General features: G+C 45.4%; 1 protein-coding gene and 1 non-coding gene across 2 annotated transcripts in view; both read left to right on the top strand.

Annotated features, from left to right (window-relative positions):
- The window catches only part of LOC135912091 (venom metalloproteinase antarease TserMP_A-like), a 79,596-nt gene that overhangs the window by 11,265 nt on the left and 54,020 nt on the right, over positions 1–14,311 (top strand). The window contains exon 2 of the mRNA XM_065444472.2: positions 3,259–3,419. Coding sequence (XP_065300544.2) covers positions 3,259–3,419 — 161 coding nt within the window. The remainder of the gene's footprint in view (positions 1–3,258; positions 3,420–14,311) is intronic.
- On the top strand, positions 2,422–2,494 carry TRNAT-CGU (transfer RNA threonine (anticodon CGU)). Its single transcript has one exon. It is a non-coding gene; the product is annotated as a tRNA-Thr (tRNA).

Raw genomic sequence — 14,311 nt, 5'->3', positions numbered from 1 at the left:
CTTCCTGCCGCTTGCGCCGCACTGAACTATAAATTCCTTTGTCTAGTCTGGCGCGCCAAGCCCAGGACGAGAAAGCAATAGCGTTTTCAAACCTTGGAAAGCGTTCTCGTTGTCCTTATCGCAGTGCACGCTATATTGTGCAGCCTTTCGGAGGGCGCCCGTTAAAGGATGTAACTGCTATGCTTATTTCAGTATATCTATATTTAAGTAACTATCGCAATCGATGCTTCCCTTTTCGGGCCAAACTGTGACTTTCTTTTGTGCATTGATATACGTGCGTAATAATTTACTCCCAGGATTTGACGACCACTGGGCTTCTGTAGACGCGATTATGCTTTCTACTTCTGCGGTGGCACCTAGAGCATAATCTGGACCAAACCGGCACTCAGAAACACTGGAAATTCTCGAACAGCATAGTGGATGTTTATATGAAAGCACAGAACAAGTGATGCATGTTGCGTAACACTATTAACTGCGAAAACGACAAAAAAATTGAATTACGCAATGGCGCTTCAGAGGTCGTACTGACACGTGATCCAGCTTTAAACGCCATACAGGTGCTAGGGTAGGAGATGCCATAACATTTCCACACCCCCAATAACTAAATAATTTTTCAAATACCTTTTGGCCGCATATTACAGTTATACGTCTGGTTCGTTGTAAGAGAGGCCCAGTTGTTCTATCGCGAGGATACGAGACAGGTCTTTCACCTAGATATACTCAGTGTCAGCAAGATATATTTACTTTCGGTTAAATTTCTCGCTACACATAATAGTCAGCCTGCTACAGGTTCAGTGAAAAGATGGTCTCTCAGTGATCGCCAATGACACTTTGTCAAGTTAGCCGCCTCAATCCTATGTTGTCTTACCTTCTACCACAACAAAATGTTTTCTTCTGCCTTCTAAACCAACGTTTTGAAATCCTTAGTATGCCTTCATTTTATTGCAACAGACAATCACGTACGTACTCTATCCAGAAGTCATCAAGTTCAGCCATTTTATTATCTGCTAGAAAATGAGATGTCACCACCCGACCTTTTCTAGGTGTGCCTATGTTATTCCATTTCCTTGGAGCTGCCAGATGTGTGGCATTTCCCAAGTTTATTAGTTATCCTACAAAAACCAGCCAATATGTTGATACAAAGGAAACTGTACGTGCAAAGTGTGCTTTCTATACAAACATGTTAACAAGCTGCCTCTAACTACGTAGTAATTGGCCGTAAGCTTAGTGCTGGGCACAGGCGCTGTACCCAATTGAGTGTCGCCGGATATTCACCCATCATGATGCGTGCCCATTTATCTACATTGCCTACGTAAAAGTAATTCTCCGCAGGGTCTAGACGCTAAACACCAGGTTTTTCTCTAGTAAAGCTACTGAAGAATATTTCGCTGTTGTGTATACGGATCCTCAAAGCTACACTACGAATTGTTGTGTCCAAATCTGTAATTATGTTTTCTAAGTCATCTTTAACGTTGGTGACGACAACTGCTTTCAATAGTATATCTACATTTGTCGCAGCACGTTTGTGGCGCAGTTATTCAGAAGAGTAAGGAGATGCTCACAACAATTAACCGCTTAGTCGCAGAATAGTGATACCGCCTATATTCGAAAGAATGTAACAGACCTCCTTGTCTTCCTTTTACTTTTGTTGTTTACCTCAAAGGTTAGCACCACAAAGCATAATATTTTGTTTTTGCGGGCCCTTGACTACCAATATACAAGGTATGAACGAGAATAAAGGGGTTAACCAAGGGGCGCCGATTTGTATTATTTATATCATGAGAAGCCAACAAACAAAGACACCACGGGCAACATAAGGGAAATTACTTGTGCCTGATATTTGAAATAAAGCCATGACAAGTTATTGGCAACGAAAGTGGATGAAAAACAAATCGCCGCAGCTGCGAACGATTGATTCCACGTCTTCGCATTACGCGCGCGATGCTCTAACCGGTAGAGCTACAGTGGCGTCGCTTTCCCATGCACTTTCTTGGGTAGTCAATGTTTTACTACTAGAGCTAACGTTAGGGCCGTTAGCCAGCGGCACCACTCCCAAACATTGGCGACAGATGTGGAACATCCCTTCTGCCACAGGCGTCACGAGTATGTGGAGTGTGTGATCTTTTTTGGTGAAGGAAACTGCTCAATAAACCCACACATGCTACCTGAAGGCTTATGAACTAAACATTCATTACATAACGAAGCTCCCGATTCCGGCAACATTATTGCCTTCAGGTAGCATTTGTTGGTTCATTGACTGGTTGCCTTCCACCAAAAAGATCCCGTACTCATGACGCCTGTGGCACAAACCATGTTTCACATCCCTCGTTAAGGTTTGTGAGTGGTGGTGCTGGCTAACATTCCCAGAATCAGCTCTCGTAGTAAAACATAAATCCCCAAGAAAGTGCAATGGAAAACAGCGCCTCCGTAGCTCAATTGGTTAGAGCATCGCACGCGTAATGCGAAGACGTGGGATCGTTCCCCACAGGGGGCAAGTTGTTTCTCCTTCAACTTTTGTTGCCATTATTTTTCATTTCTTTAATTCAGTTATTAAGTACAAGTAATTTCCCGTACGTTGTCTTCGATGTCTTTGTTTGTTGACTTCTCCTGATAAGACGAATATACAAGGTATGTCATATTACAATACGGAACTTGATATGTTCAACACAGTTTTGCGAAAGAAAACCATAAATAATTTATGTGCTCGGAAAGATGATTTTTTTGTGATACTCCTACAGCTGAGCCCAGAAATCATAATCATGCTACGCTCATTCCTTGATTCTTTTAATTGTAAAGTCCGTAAATTGCATTATTGTACTGGTGTACACAAAAAAAAAGGAGCACAAACTTTACAGCGACAGAAAGAAGGGAAGATGACACGTAGGCAAGATGGCAATTCTCACAGAGTAGATGATTATTTTCTATGAATATACATTTATTGGACACTTTGCGAGTGCAAAATACAACTTTCAATTCACATCACTCAATACGAAATCAAAATATGTGCGTAGATTTCAAGACATCCCTACCCAATATTCCTAAAGTAAAACAATGACCCTCTGTTAATTTTACTGTACTCATGCTACCCTTCCTCAAAAACTATGGCCCAACACATGCCTCTATAACGCTAATAAACAATGTACTAATGAGATCGGCGTAGACGTACTGTAATGAGTGCTGCGTACAATGATTTCAGCGCATGTTAAAAAAAACTGTGAGGGATGACTGCTATATAGCATATTGCATTTTTTGTTGCAGGCATTGTCGTGTACCCAAAGCTTCTGGAAAGCAGGGCAGATGATGGCCGCCTCATCTTACACGTTCACGATAATATGGTCCTCACTCTGGAAAAGAGCTCTATACTGGGAAAGCATTTACACTTTGTGTCTTCGGCTCTTGAAGATTCCCATACATCTATAGTAAGGGTACCAAGGCCATTTGAAGATCGTGCTACAAGCCGTTTACAATACTTACTTTAGGGCAAAGTGATTTTTAGAAAAAGTAAACCTAGACGTTTTTCAAAGAATGTTTTATGAATACTGCAAAGTGAGAGTAAGCTTGATGACAGCCATATATCCTCGATGTGAATTATGACTTGTATCAGCGTAGTGGCATGTAGGAAGCAAAAAAATTACCGACGATTACGTTACTTCCTAATGCGAAATTTGAGCGCATCAAATAAGCTGTTTCACCTTTTCAATAGATTGAAGCAAAGAAATCGAGCAACACATGTATGCGCTATCACAGAATTTTTTTTTATTTTTCACACGTATTCCTTTAACAAAGACTCCACTAACAGTTCTTGACAGTCATGAAGGAAGCTTTGTGGTCGGAGAAATAGACTGATATATGTTCGACTTGGTACACCAATGCTTGATTCTCAAAGACGAGATCTATACAAGTGCCTCGCGAGGTTTTCACAGCCGTGGGACGCGTTACGAGCGAGAGGAACGGGATGTTCTCCCGCATAAGTGTTAGGAAATTGCTGTTTGTCTTTGTGTCAACATTAAAGTCCCCCACTACTAACATCGGTGTGGAGTTAGGGGGGGAGGGGGGCGGCGTGTACACCCAGCGGCAAACGATGGGGGCAGAAGCGCGCGCAGCAAGCGGACAACACGATAAAGGGAGGAGGGAAGAGATAGCAGCGACTGACTGATGCCGCTGACGCCGATAGTTAGTCAACCCCAGCTGCGGAGTTGGTTTCAGGGACAACGCCGCCGATGCCGACACAAACAATATGATACCCTCGCTTCCGCAGCGCTAAGAACCAGGTCTAGCCGTGGGAAGGTGGTCACGTATTCGTCGACGTGCCGGGGCCTACGTGAAATAACCGGCGCGTCGGCAACTGAAGAGCACCCTATCCGCCACACAAGAACAGGGGGGGGGGGGGCCCTTTCCTCCTCTTTCTGCATGGCGGCGACGGTGTTCTATGCAGTCACGTTATCTTGACTCTCTAGCGGCGTCAGCGGCATCCAGCGGTATCAGTCAGTCGCTGCTAGCGCTGGGAGGATGAAAGAGGGGCGGAGCTGGTTACGAGGCCGACGACAACGCCGACGACAACGCCGACGACGACGCGAAACCCAGGAACGGACGCCAAAGAGCTGCGCTCTAAAACAAACTCGAATAATTGGATTCAGTGCAGAGATTTTGGCTTTGAGAGTACTGTAAAGAGAAACTTAACGTAGCCAAACTACTGTAATAAGTGATTCAAACAATTCGAGGACACCTAAGCACTTATAGTTTGTGAATCCGAAAACAATTATGTCCAGCTTAATGCCGCTGAATGGTCCTTCGAGTTATGAACCCCTTGCGGGCAAGCGAGCGCGCTGACAAGCTTGACGCGTTTTCATTTGGCCTTACCGAGGTGCAGTTATAACTAATGCAGGTATTGTTAAAACGCACGCGAAGAGCTTGCGTGGTCAAGGCACGCGCAGATAACACAGGATTCAGAGAGCGACAGCGAGAGTGATGTGGCGTTTTATCTGGAGGTGTATCTGGAGATTGCATTTGTTTGATTTGCAAAAGCAGCCATCGTTTCTGTGAAACCACAGAACTTTGTCACTCACTCAGGAAAGCAATGACATCTAGGTGTGCACAGTCGCTCTGTAACAAGCACACAGCACATAACCCCTGTTGCAGCATACACTACCCGAATCGCCATTGAAGGATTCGCGCACATAGTCGAGGGAGAGAAAAGGGTGCATAGAAAGGCAGGGAGGTTAACCAGAGGCAGTTCCGGTTGGCTACCATGCTTGGGGGGAAGGGTGAAGGGTGATAAAAAGAGAAAGAGAGCGGAAGGGGGAAATAAGGAGAAATAGAGACGAGCACGAACAAACCGCGTACACTACAGAGCGGTAGGGGGCGGCATTTTTACAGTCTATATAGTGTAGCCCCAAAGACCACAGGAACCATAATAACGCGAGTAAGGCCTTCAGCGTGGACGTTCTATGGGGAGTACTGACCTAAAGCTTTCACTTCTGATAGTGGAAGATTGTCCAGCTGGTCAAGTGCTCTGCACAGCAATTGTCTCTCTTATGTATTTCTGCTCATACAGCATCTTCTTGGGCAGGAAATTCCTATGCGATTACAAGGTCGTTATTGACTGCTCACGCACCTAATTGGAATTTTCGCTGCTTCCGGATGCGCAATTCGATGCCAATGATTCCAGCCACAAATTGTTCGTTACCGAGGACACTAGGATACCTCGGCACTCATCTGTGATTGCGACGGCCTGCCGCAATTTCTTCACAGATACAACTGTATTTTTACACTGTCACATACTTTTTCTTCATCAACGATGTTTCTCTTTCTTTCGTTCTCATCCTTGTCAACGGGAGCTTCAGTCATATGCTCATCGCCAATGCTAACGCTTCTTTCCTGACTTTGGGTCGTAGTGAGTGCCCTTACGTGTTGAGCCCATCGACTCGGTGACCATCTTCGACGCACCTCTTGATGGCACCCGCTTCGACATCAGCACATTGGCTCGTTGCCCTACTTGCTCCCTGTCTATGCCGGACGTCATCGACAGCTCCATGGATGCCCTGCACAACCTTCGAAGCCCTTTAGCTTACTTCGCAATTATTATTCTACATTCGATTGTAAACACACTTTGGGCCGCACATCGACGGTGTTTCTCGAGATCGACACGAGCACCCGCGCTCCGAGCATCATCCGAGCAGCAGCATCCGGGCAGCATCCGAGCGCTGTCGGTGATATACTCTAGCGATGAGTTGTTCAACATTCTTGCAGCCCCTCGGCGTTCCCTGTAGTACTAGCGAAGAAAAAATATGGATGCATCCGGTTTTGCGTGGGCTACCGCCGTCCTAACAGGATGACGCGTAGAGACGTGTATCATTTACTGCGCATGGTCAACGCTCTCACTTAATAGCAGGGCACGTAGTACCTTTTCTCACTTGACTTAGATTCTGGCTACTGGCGAGTGCCCTTGGCTTCGGCCCATCAGTCAAAAACGGCTTTTGCAATGCCACGTGGCCTGTAATAATTTAACGCTATGCCGTTTGGGCTAAGAAATGCCCCCTGTTACATTTGAACAGATGATGAACAATACCACCGTGGTCTGAAATGGAAGACGTGCTTATGTTACTTTGATGACATGGCCGCCTTTTCTTCCGAGTTACCCTGTTATCTTTGTCGTCTCGAGAAGGCATTGCAGTGCTTGACTAAGGCAGTCCTCCAGCTTGATATGTAGAAATGTCGCTTTGGAGCCAAGCAGCTCACGGTACTCAGACACGTCGCTGCCCTACACGGAATTTTCCCCGACCCTTCTAAACTTGGCGCGGTCACCGATTTCCGAAAGCCCACGACCCTGAAGGAATTTCGCAACTTCATCAGACCATGCTCATGCCTTTTTTGTTTTATCAGAAATGTTGCTTCTGTAATTGCTCCGCTGAACCAACTCCTTTGAGGCGACACCCACCTTTATACCTGGTCCTCAGCTTGCGACGATGCATTTACAACCTAGTGCCATCTGCTCACATCGCCGCCCGCACTGCGCCATTTTTACCACATGGCGCCCACGCAATTTCACACGGATGCCAGCGGCGTAGGACTTCGGGCCGTGCTCGCTCAGCGCAAAAGTGGATACGGCGAAGATGTCATAGCCTGCGAGACCAGGACTTAACCAAGGCCGAATATGATTGCTTCGTCAAAGAACAGGGGTTCTTGTCTCTCATTTGGGTGCTTGAAAATTTTCGGTCATACCTGTGCGGCTGTCCCTACAATTTCGTTACCACCCACCACACCTTATGTTGACCGTAGACAGTGAAAGACCCACCAGGGTTACCTTGCCCCGCTAGTCCCTCCGGTTATAGGACTTGGACATGTACGTCTATGGGTCTGGCCGTAAACAAACCGACACGGATGGTGCTCGAGGACAAGCGCGCCAATGTTGCGAAGGCAAAGTCACATGAAGTTCACCAAGGAAGAGTGGATGTGCTCCCCTGCGATGTCCTCTCTCTCTCTCTCTCTCTCTCTCTCTATATATATATATATATATATATATATATATATATATATATATATATATATATATATAATAGCGGAGCGTGGGTGCCCGTGTCGATCTCGAGACCCACACGTATATATACCTGCGTGTGTGTGTATGTTGTCATGGGGTAGTAAAGGTGAAGAAAGCAGCAAAACTGAATTGCGAAAGTAGTGTTTTATTGGGCGAACCTGTGCCCTCCAAAACTGGCTACACTCAAAGCGCAGCGAAAGCGGCGAACACAGTTGGCGATCGTCGAAAAATATGACGAGTGGGTCAAGCGTGTCCGCTTTTTAGATGAGCCATCAAACGTTCCAGAGTAACAACAGGTGCCCGCCTGTCTTCCGATATGTTCTACACCATTTGCATCAAGCGTACAGCCAATCAGACGCACAAAGTTTGGTGGAAACATACAGTAGATAAAACTATCGGAAGCACTCAAGAAACTTCCTATACATGCAGGCGCGTTCTGTGCTGAGCGATGGCATTTCTTAGACGATGAAACGCGGCCACGCGATAAAAAGTACACGTGGCGATATATATATATATATATATATATATATATATATCGCCAATCCTGCCAATCCCTGGTGCCCGTCACCATCTTTTGCGCCTTGTCTCAAGCGTCTGTTGTATTGAACCAATGTAGTTCTAAAATTTGCTTGCCCTGTCTGTATAACGTGTACATGTATTATGTACGATGAATTTGTTCCCAAATCTGAGCATTCCAAGATTTCGCATTTGTGAATTTTCTCAAGAGACCTTTATTGCTATAGTTATTAAAATGCACGAATTTTACAGAAATCACTGTCTTAATGCAAAAGAAATCAGCCCGGCTTCGTAACTCTGTATTTAAAGACCGTGCACAAAATAGATGAAGTACCTCTCAAATCGAACAAACTGCAGATACATGAGCACGAACAATAAACCTGACAAATTAGGTACACGTGGAAACGAGGTACTTACACTGCAGATTTCAACGGCTTTGTGTCGTCTTACGAGGTATTTGCATACACAATTGTCAAACTTGTTCTGTCAAGCCTATAGATAAAAAATATTTTAATGGCAAACCAGTCAAGAAATACGGAATGTGAACCAGCGCCCCTAAGGCCACGAACTGAAAACATGGAGTCTTTGTTGTGAGGTAATATTTCTCTAGAAAAAATAAAGGACTAATCATATAGAGGCGACTATAACTATATGTCTGGATAAATTAGTCCTCCCTTAGTCACACATTCAATCTTCACCTCGGGACGGAAAAGGTGTTGCCAATTGGGTCGAGTGCCTCTACAACGAACACATTAACAAAATGCGCTCTATATAGAGTATGTTGCCACATGGTCGGGCTCAATTCTCACGCTTCTCATGCTGAAATAAAGAAACAGCGACGCCATTATGACATCCTAACACTTCGGTTACTACATTATTGTCCTAAGCATTCATTACTAACCAACTGTGAACACAGATCCCAAAGGTGCACACAGGTGCAGAATTTGTCGACAATGCAACCAATACTACGAGCGAAGGAACAAACCCCGCCGTAACTATGGTAGCTGGCTGCACCATCGCATTAGGTAGTAAACAGCATTAGTATTCTGGAAATACCCAACCATATACGAGGCCGTACGCGCACATTTAGTCGGGCATAAAGTAAAGGAAAAAGATAGAGCTTTGTTTCGCTGTACATCTCCGGTATATCTTTAGTCGAAGTATTCTTTGGCGCATGCAAGATACCTTGTAGTAGGTAAGTAGGTTTTTACCTTTCTATCCGGGACGCCACAGTAAATTATTTGTGAAATGGTGGCATATAAAATGGTTGCCCAGCACAACAACGAGGCATTCGTATACCAGCAATTAGTATAAAAAGAGAGAGATTACGCATCGAGCGCAGGATAGGACCGCCTTAGGGTCCGGCTAAGATTGCAACAGAACCGTTTGTTATGTTGTTTCGCCAGAATACCATGAATGAGGTGCTGTGCCTCCGCAGTTGCCCTAATTCAATAGATATTGAATAGACGACTACCTGCAAAGGAATATGGTTTCTTATTGTGCTTGCGACCTGCGAAATGTTAAATAAGTCTCGTTTTGCCAAACGTGCTTAGCCTGGCCTTTCACGAGCGACATGACACGGCAAATTTCTAGAGAAGTGACTTCTCAACCAAATTATTTTGGACGTCACAACCGATTTCTTGTGATGTTGCTTGACTGTTATATACTAATTTTAACATATAGGTCTAAAAGCTTTTTTCGAATTTTCGGAAGAGAAAAAGAATTTGCGAGACCATTGTTATACTGACTTCAATGTTTTAGGCTAATAACACTGTTCAAAAGTTATGGCATGGTACGTTGGGCGAGGTGACACCACATCTCGGAACTACCAAAAATATGTAGGACAGAAGTGATGAAATCACTGAAATTACTGTTAATCTTCTGTTCAGAAAAATATTAGGATGCTGGTTCCGCTTCAGAAAACGCTACTTGTTTTTTTTTTACAAAGTACAAAGTTTTATTTGGGCAGCATAAATACAAGGTTTGCCCGCAAGGTAAGGCAAAAGGAGGGCGTAATCCTCTGACTAAGGCCTTTACCTCGCTGGAGCAGCAGAAGTACCAGTCAAGTGATAACAAAGTACAACTAATATGACACAAAACTTCAAAACTATTTACAGCAAAATTTTAAACACAATGAAAAGTATCAACCGTTTGCCAAATAGCAAGTAACTGAATAAATACAGCACAGGAAAAATAAGAACAACCTGTTATTAACAAAAATTATACATTCAGAATAGAACATTAATAACATTACTATTGATATTAAACAAAGAAACGTTATTAACATTCGTTAAACACACAGTGATCAGAAAATAATATGTTTTGTATTGCATGTTCAAATTTCTGAATTGTTCTAGAATTTACAGCTTCGTCAACAATGTTAGGGTACATATTACATAAAGAAACGGTTTCATATTCGATCGTTTGCGTGCCATATTTTGTCCTTGCTTTCTTTATTACTATTGATGTGTGACGTAGGTTGAATCCTGTGTCTCTACTCAGGTAAAGAGTTGAAAACAGTTCCCTGTTGCTGGAGATCTCCTTAAATAGCCGTATGCAGACCTTTGTTTTGTAAGAGTCTCTAATATTAGAAATGTTGTAGCGCATCATTTGTATAGAAGATCCTATGTATTGTTTCGAGAAGTTCAGTAACCGGACAGCTCGCCGTTGCAAAACTGCCATTTTTTCTATATCTGTTTTATTCCCGTTTCCCCATACTAAGAGGCAGTAGCTATGATGCGAGTGCACAAACGAAAAGTAGAATTGTATGACAAGCCCGATAGGCACAATGCATCGGATCCGTTGTAGCAAGCCAACAGATCGTGCAACCTTAGTGCGTACCTTATTTATGTGTTCTGTCCAGCTTAGGTTTTTGTGAAATGTAACACCCAGGTCCTGGCGCTGATGTGCGGCTATACAAAGCTAATGCTGCCTTAAGTTCGTGGATTGAGAATGGCAGATCCATCCGGTGATCACGTGGTGGCGGACAGTTACTCGAAGGCGATCGAATGTTGGTAGCCGTGAGTTGGCCGGATAATCTGGCGCAGAAATCCTCTGCCACGTCAATCTCCGATCTCTTTTGAGAGAGGGCAAGCGCCTTGAATGGGAATCGCTGTACGGGGAGTGTCCGGAGACCGCGCACCGTTCTCCATAGTTGCGATAAAGGCTTGCGTGGATCTAGCGACTCACAGAAGGCATTCCAACGTAGCGATTCGAGCTTGTCTAACCGGCGCTGTATCTTCTTTTGCGTGCGCCTGGCGGTCCGTAAATCGTCCACTGTTTTCGTACGTCGGTATCTTCGTTCAGCACGTCGTCGGATTGCTCGAAGTCGTTCTAGTTCCACATCAAATTCGTTCAGTTTCGAAGAGCATGTGAGAGTGCGCATAGTGTCTTGCACCGCGCTCTTGATTGCTTCTTCCAAGTCGAAAGATGGTTTGGCGTCGCAGCGTTCTTCCATAATAGACTGAAATTTAGGCCAGTCCACTCTTTGGATCGTATCCCGTATTTTGGAAGGGGACAATCCTCTGATCTTGATGTACGTGGGAATGTGGTCGCTTCCGTGCGTCTCTATGTCCGCAAACCACCCTGCACCTCTGACAAGGCTTCATGAGACGAAAGCCAAGTCAAGACAGCTGCTGTAGGTGGAGCCACGTAAGAAGGTAGGACTTCCATCATTCAACAGCCAAAGTTCATTACTGGAGGCGAAAGATACCAGAGCTCTGCCTCTTGCGTTGATCATCGGACTTCCCCAGAGTGTATGATGGGCGTTGAAATCTCCAATGATGACCCAGGGATTGGAGGTTGAAGAAAGGATGTCTTGGAGTCTTTTGTAATCAAATCGCCTTGACGGAGATATGTAGGCGCCCACAAAAGTAAACACCAAATTCTTTTTTCTTACGTTTAGGCATATATATTGATTATAGTCATTAGGTGGTAGAGGCTGATGAGTGTAGGTGAGGTCACGGCGAATACACACCAAAACCTTACTGTTTTCATAAATAGTTGACGACATAAATAATTCATATCCAGAAAGCCTGATTGTGTTCGATAAGTTCGGCTCGCAAATGACCATAATGGGAAACATATTGGCGTACACGAAGCGACGGAAATCCGAAAGGCGCGCTCTGAGTCCGCGCGCATTCCACTGAAAAATAGCTGCTTGTCGGACCTCTTCCCTAAAAGACCGTGGCTGTGGAGCCATGGTCTACTCAAGGGTTGCAAGCACCGGACTCAGAGCGTCCAGTACTTGAAGCGCACTTCTGGCAGACGGTGTGTGCATGTTGCTTAGCAACACGCGAATGGCATTCATTAAGGGCCTAATAAGTGCTAGCACTTGCTCATCCGTTTTCCGCGCCAGGACCTGACGGAATTTCCTACCGAGCTCTGTGTCACCTGGGGGAGCGAGCGAGAGGACTTCTCCTTGAGGTGTACAATGACTCTTGGACAGATGGCACACTACCAACAACCTGGAAGACAAGTCGCCTTGTTCCACTGCTGAAGCCTGGCAAGTCGCCGTTGGAACTCTCATCATATCGCCCGATCGCGTTGGCGAGCTGCGTGGGCAAAGTAATGGAGAGGATGGTCCTAGGACGCCTGGAGTGGTACTTGGAATACCACAACACCTACCCAGATGCCATGGCGGGCTTCCGACGCGGTCGATCATCGATCGATAACGTCGTCGACCTGGTCACCTACGTTCAACATGAGAAATGCCGTAAGCGTCTCTGCGCTTCTTTATTCCTCGACGTTAAAGGGGCGTATGACAACGTTACGCATGAAGCCGTCCTCTCTGCTCTCGCAGAGGTAGGAGTGGGTGGTCGGATGTTTAAATGGATACGGAGTTATTTATCCATGCGATCCTTTTTTGTAAGCACCGAAGAAGGCCATACTTCTCTACATTACAGCTACCGAGGCGTCCCCCAGGGCGGTGTCCTTAGCCCTGTGTTATTTAATCTAACACTGATTGCTCTCCTTGAGCACGTGCCAACTACAGTCAGGCTATCAATGTACGCCGATGACATCTGCATATGGACGTCTGCAGTAACACGCCTACAGTTACGAGCGAGAATTCAGAGAGCCGCCACACAAACTGTTCTCTACCTTCGTAATCGAGGCCTGGAAATTTCCTCAGAGAAATGCGCACTAGTGCCATTTACGCGCAAACCCATGGCCAACTACAGTGTAATGATAAATGGCCAAATAATACGATGGGTCCGATCGTACAGGTTCCTAGGTGTCATAATTGACAGGGGCTTGTCATGGAGCCCACACGTATCATACATGAAAAAACGGTTGACAGGCATCTGTCACCTCCTCAAGTTTTTAGCTGGCAAGACCTGGGGAATGTCGCCAAGTGCGATGTTGCAACTGTACAGGTTGCTTTTCCTAGGATTTCTGCGATACAGCTTGCCAGCAATGATCAACACAGGTAAAACAAATCTACGCACAATACAAAGTCTTCAGGGTCAAGTGCTCCGGATCTGTCTAGGCCTGCCTAAGAGTGCTTCAACAGTGGCTACGATAGCAATCGCTGGAGATCACCTTGTCAGGACCCACATTGAAATTGAAGTACTCAGGACCCATATAAGGCATCTGACCAGGACTCCTCGTCACCACTTGGCCTCCCTAACAGCGGACAGACCACACACATCTTTCAGCCGGACGATAACGGCATATGATGAATCATTGCCAGCTTGTTTCACCCCGGCTGCGAGACCTTCGATTCCTCCATGGTGCCTCGCTCAGCCAAAAATCACCCTCACAATACCTGGTATCTCGAAAAAAGCTGATCTATCATCGCCAGCCCTTAGACAGCTCACGCTACTACATTTGTACGAGAACTACCGTGATTCTACGCATATTTACACTGATGGATCTGTCCTTCCAAGTAGCTCCGCGGCGGCAATCGTCATACCAGCGAAAGCTACAACAATTAAATTTAAGACGACCCACGCGACAACATCGACGGCTGCAGAGCTCGCAGCGCTCTTTACTGCCCTTGATCAAATTGGTGATGAACCACCACATAAATGGACAATATTCTGCGATTCGAAGGCGGCACTGCAGTCTCTACTGTCACCTTTACGACGCGGACCACACGAACAACTAATAGTCCATATTACAGAGACGTTGCAACACATAAGTGAAGCAGGCCATGAGATAACTTTTCAGTGGCTTCCAAGTCACTGCGGGATTATCGGCAATGAACGGGCGGATCACGCTGCCCGCTCAGCCCATACTGAGGAGCGCCACGTCCCA

This window comes from Dermacentor albipictus, chromosome 10 (genome assembly GCF_038994185.2).
Source record: "Dermacentor albipictus isolate Rhodes 1998 colony chromosome 10, USDA_Dalb.pri_finalv2, whole genome shotgun sequence".
Classification (NCBI taxonomy): Eukaryota; Metazoa; Arthropoda; class Arachnida; order Ixodida; family Ixodidae; genus Dermacentor; species Dermacentor albipictus.
This window is presented reverse-complemented; position numbering and strand designations above follow the sequence as displayed.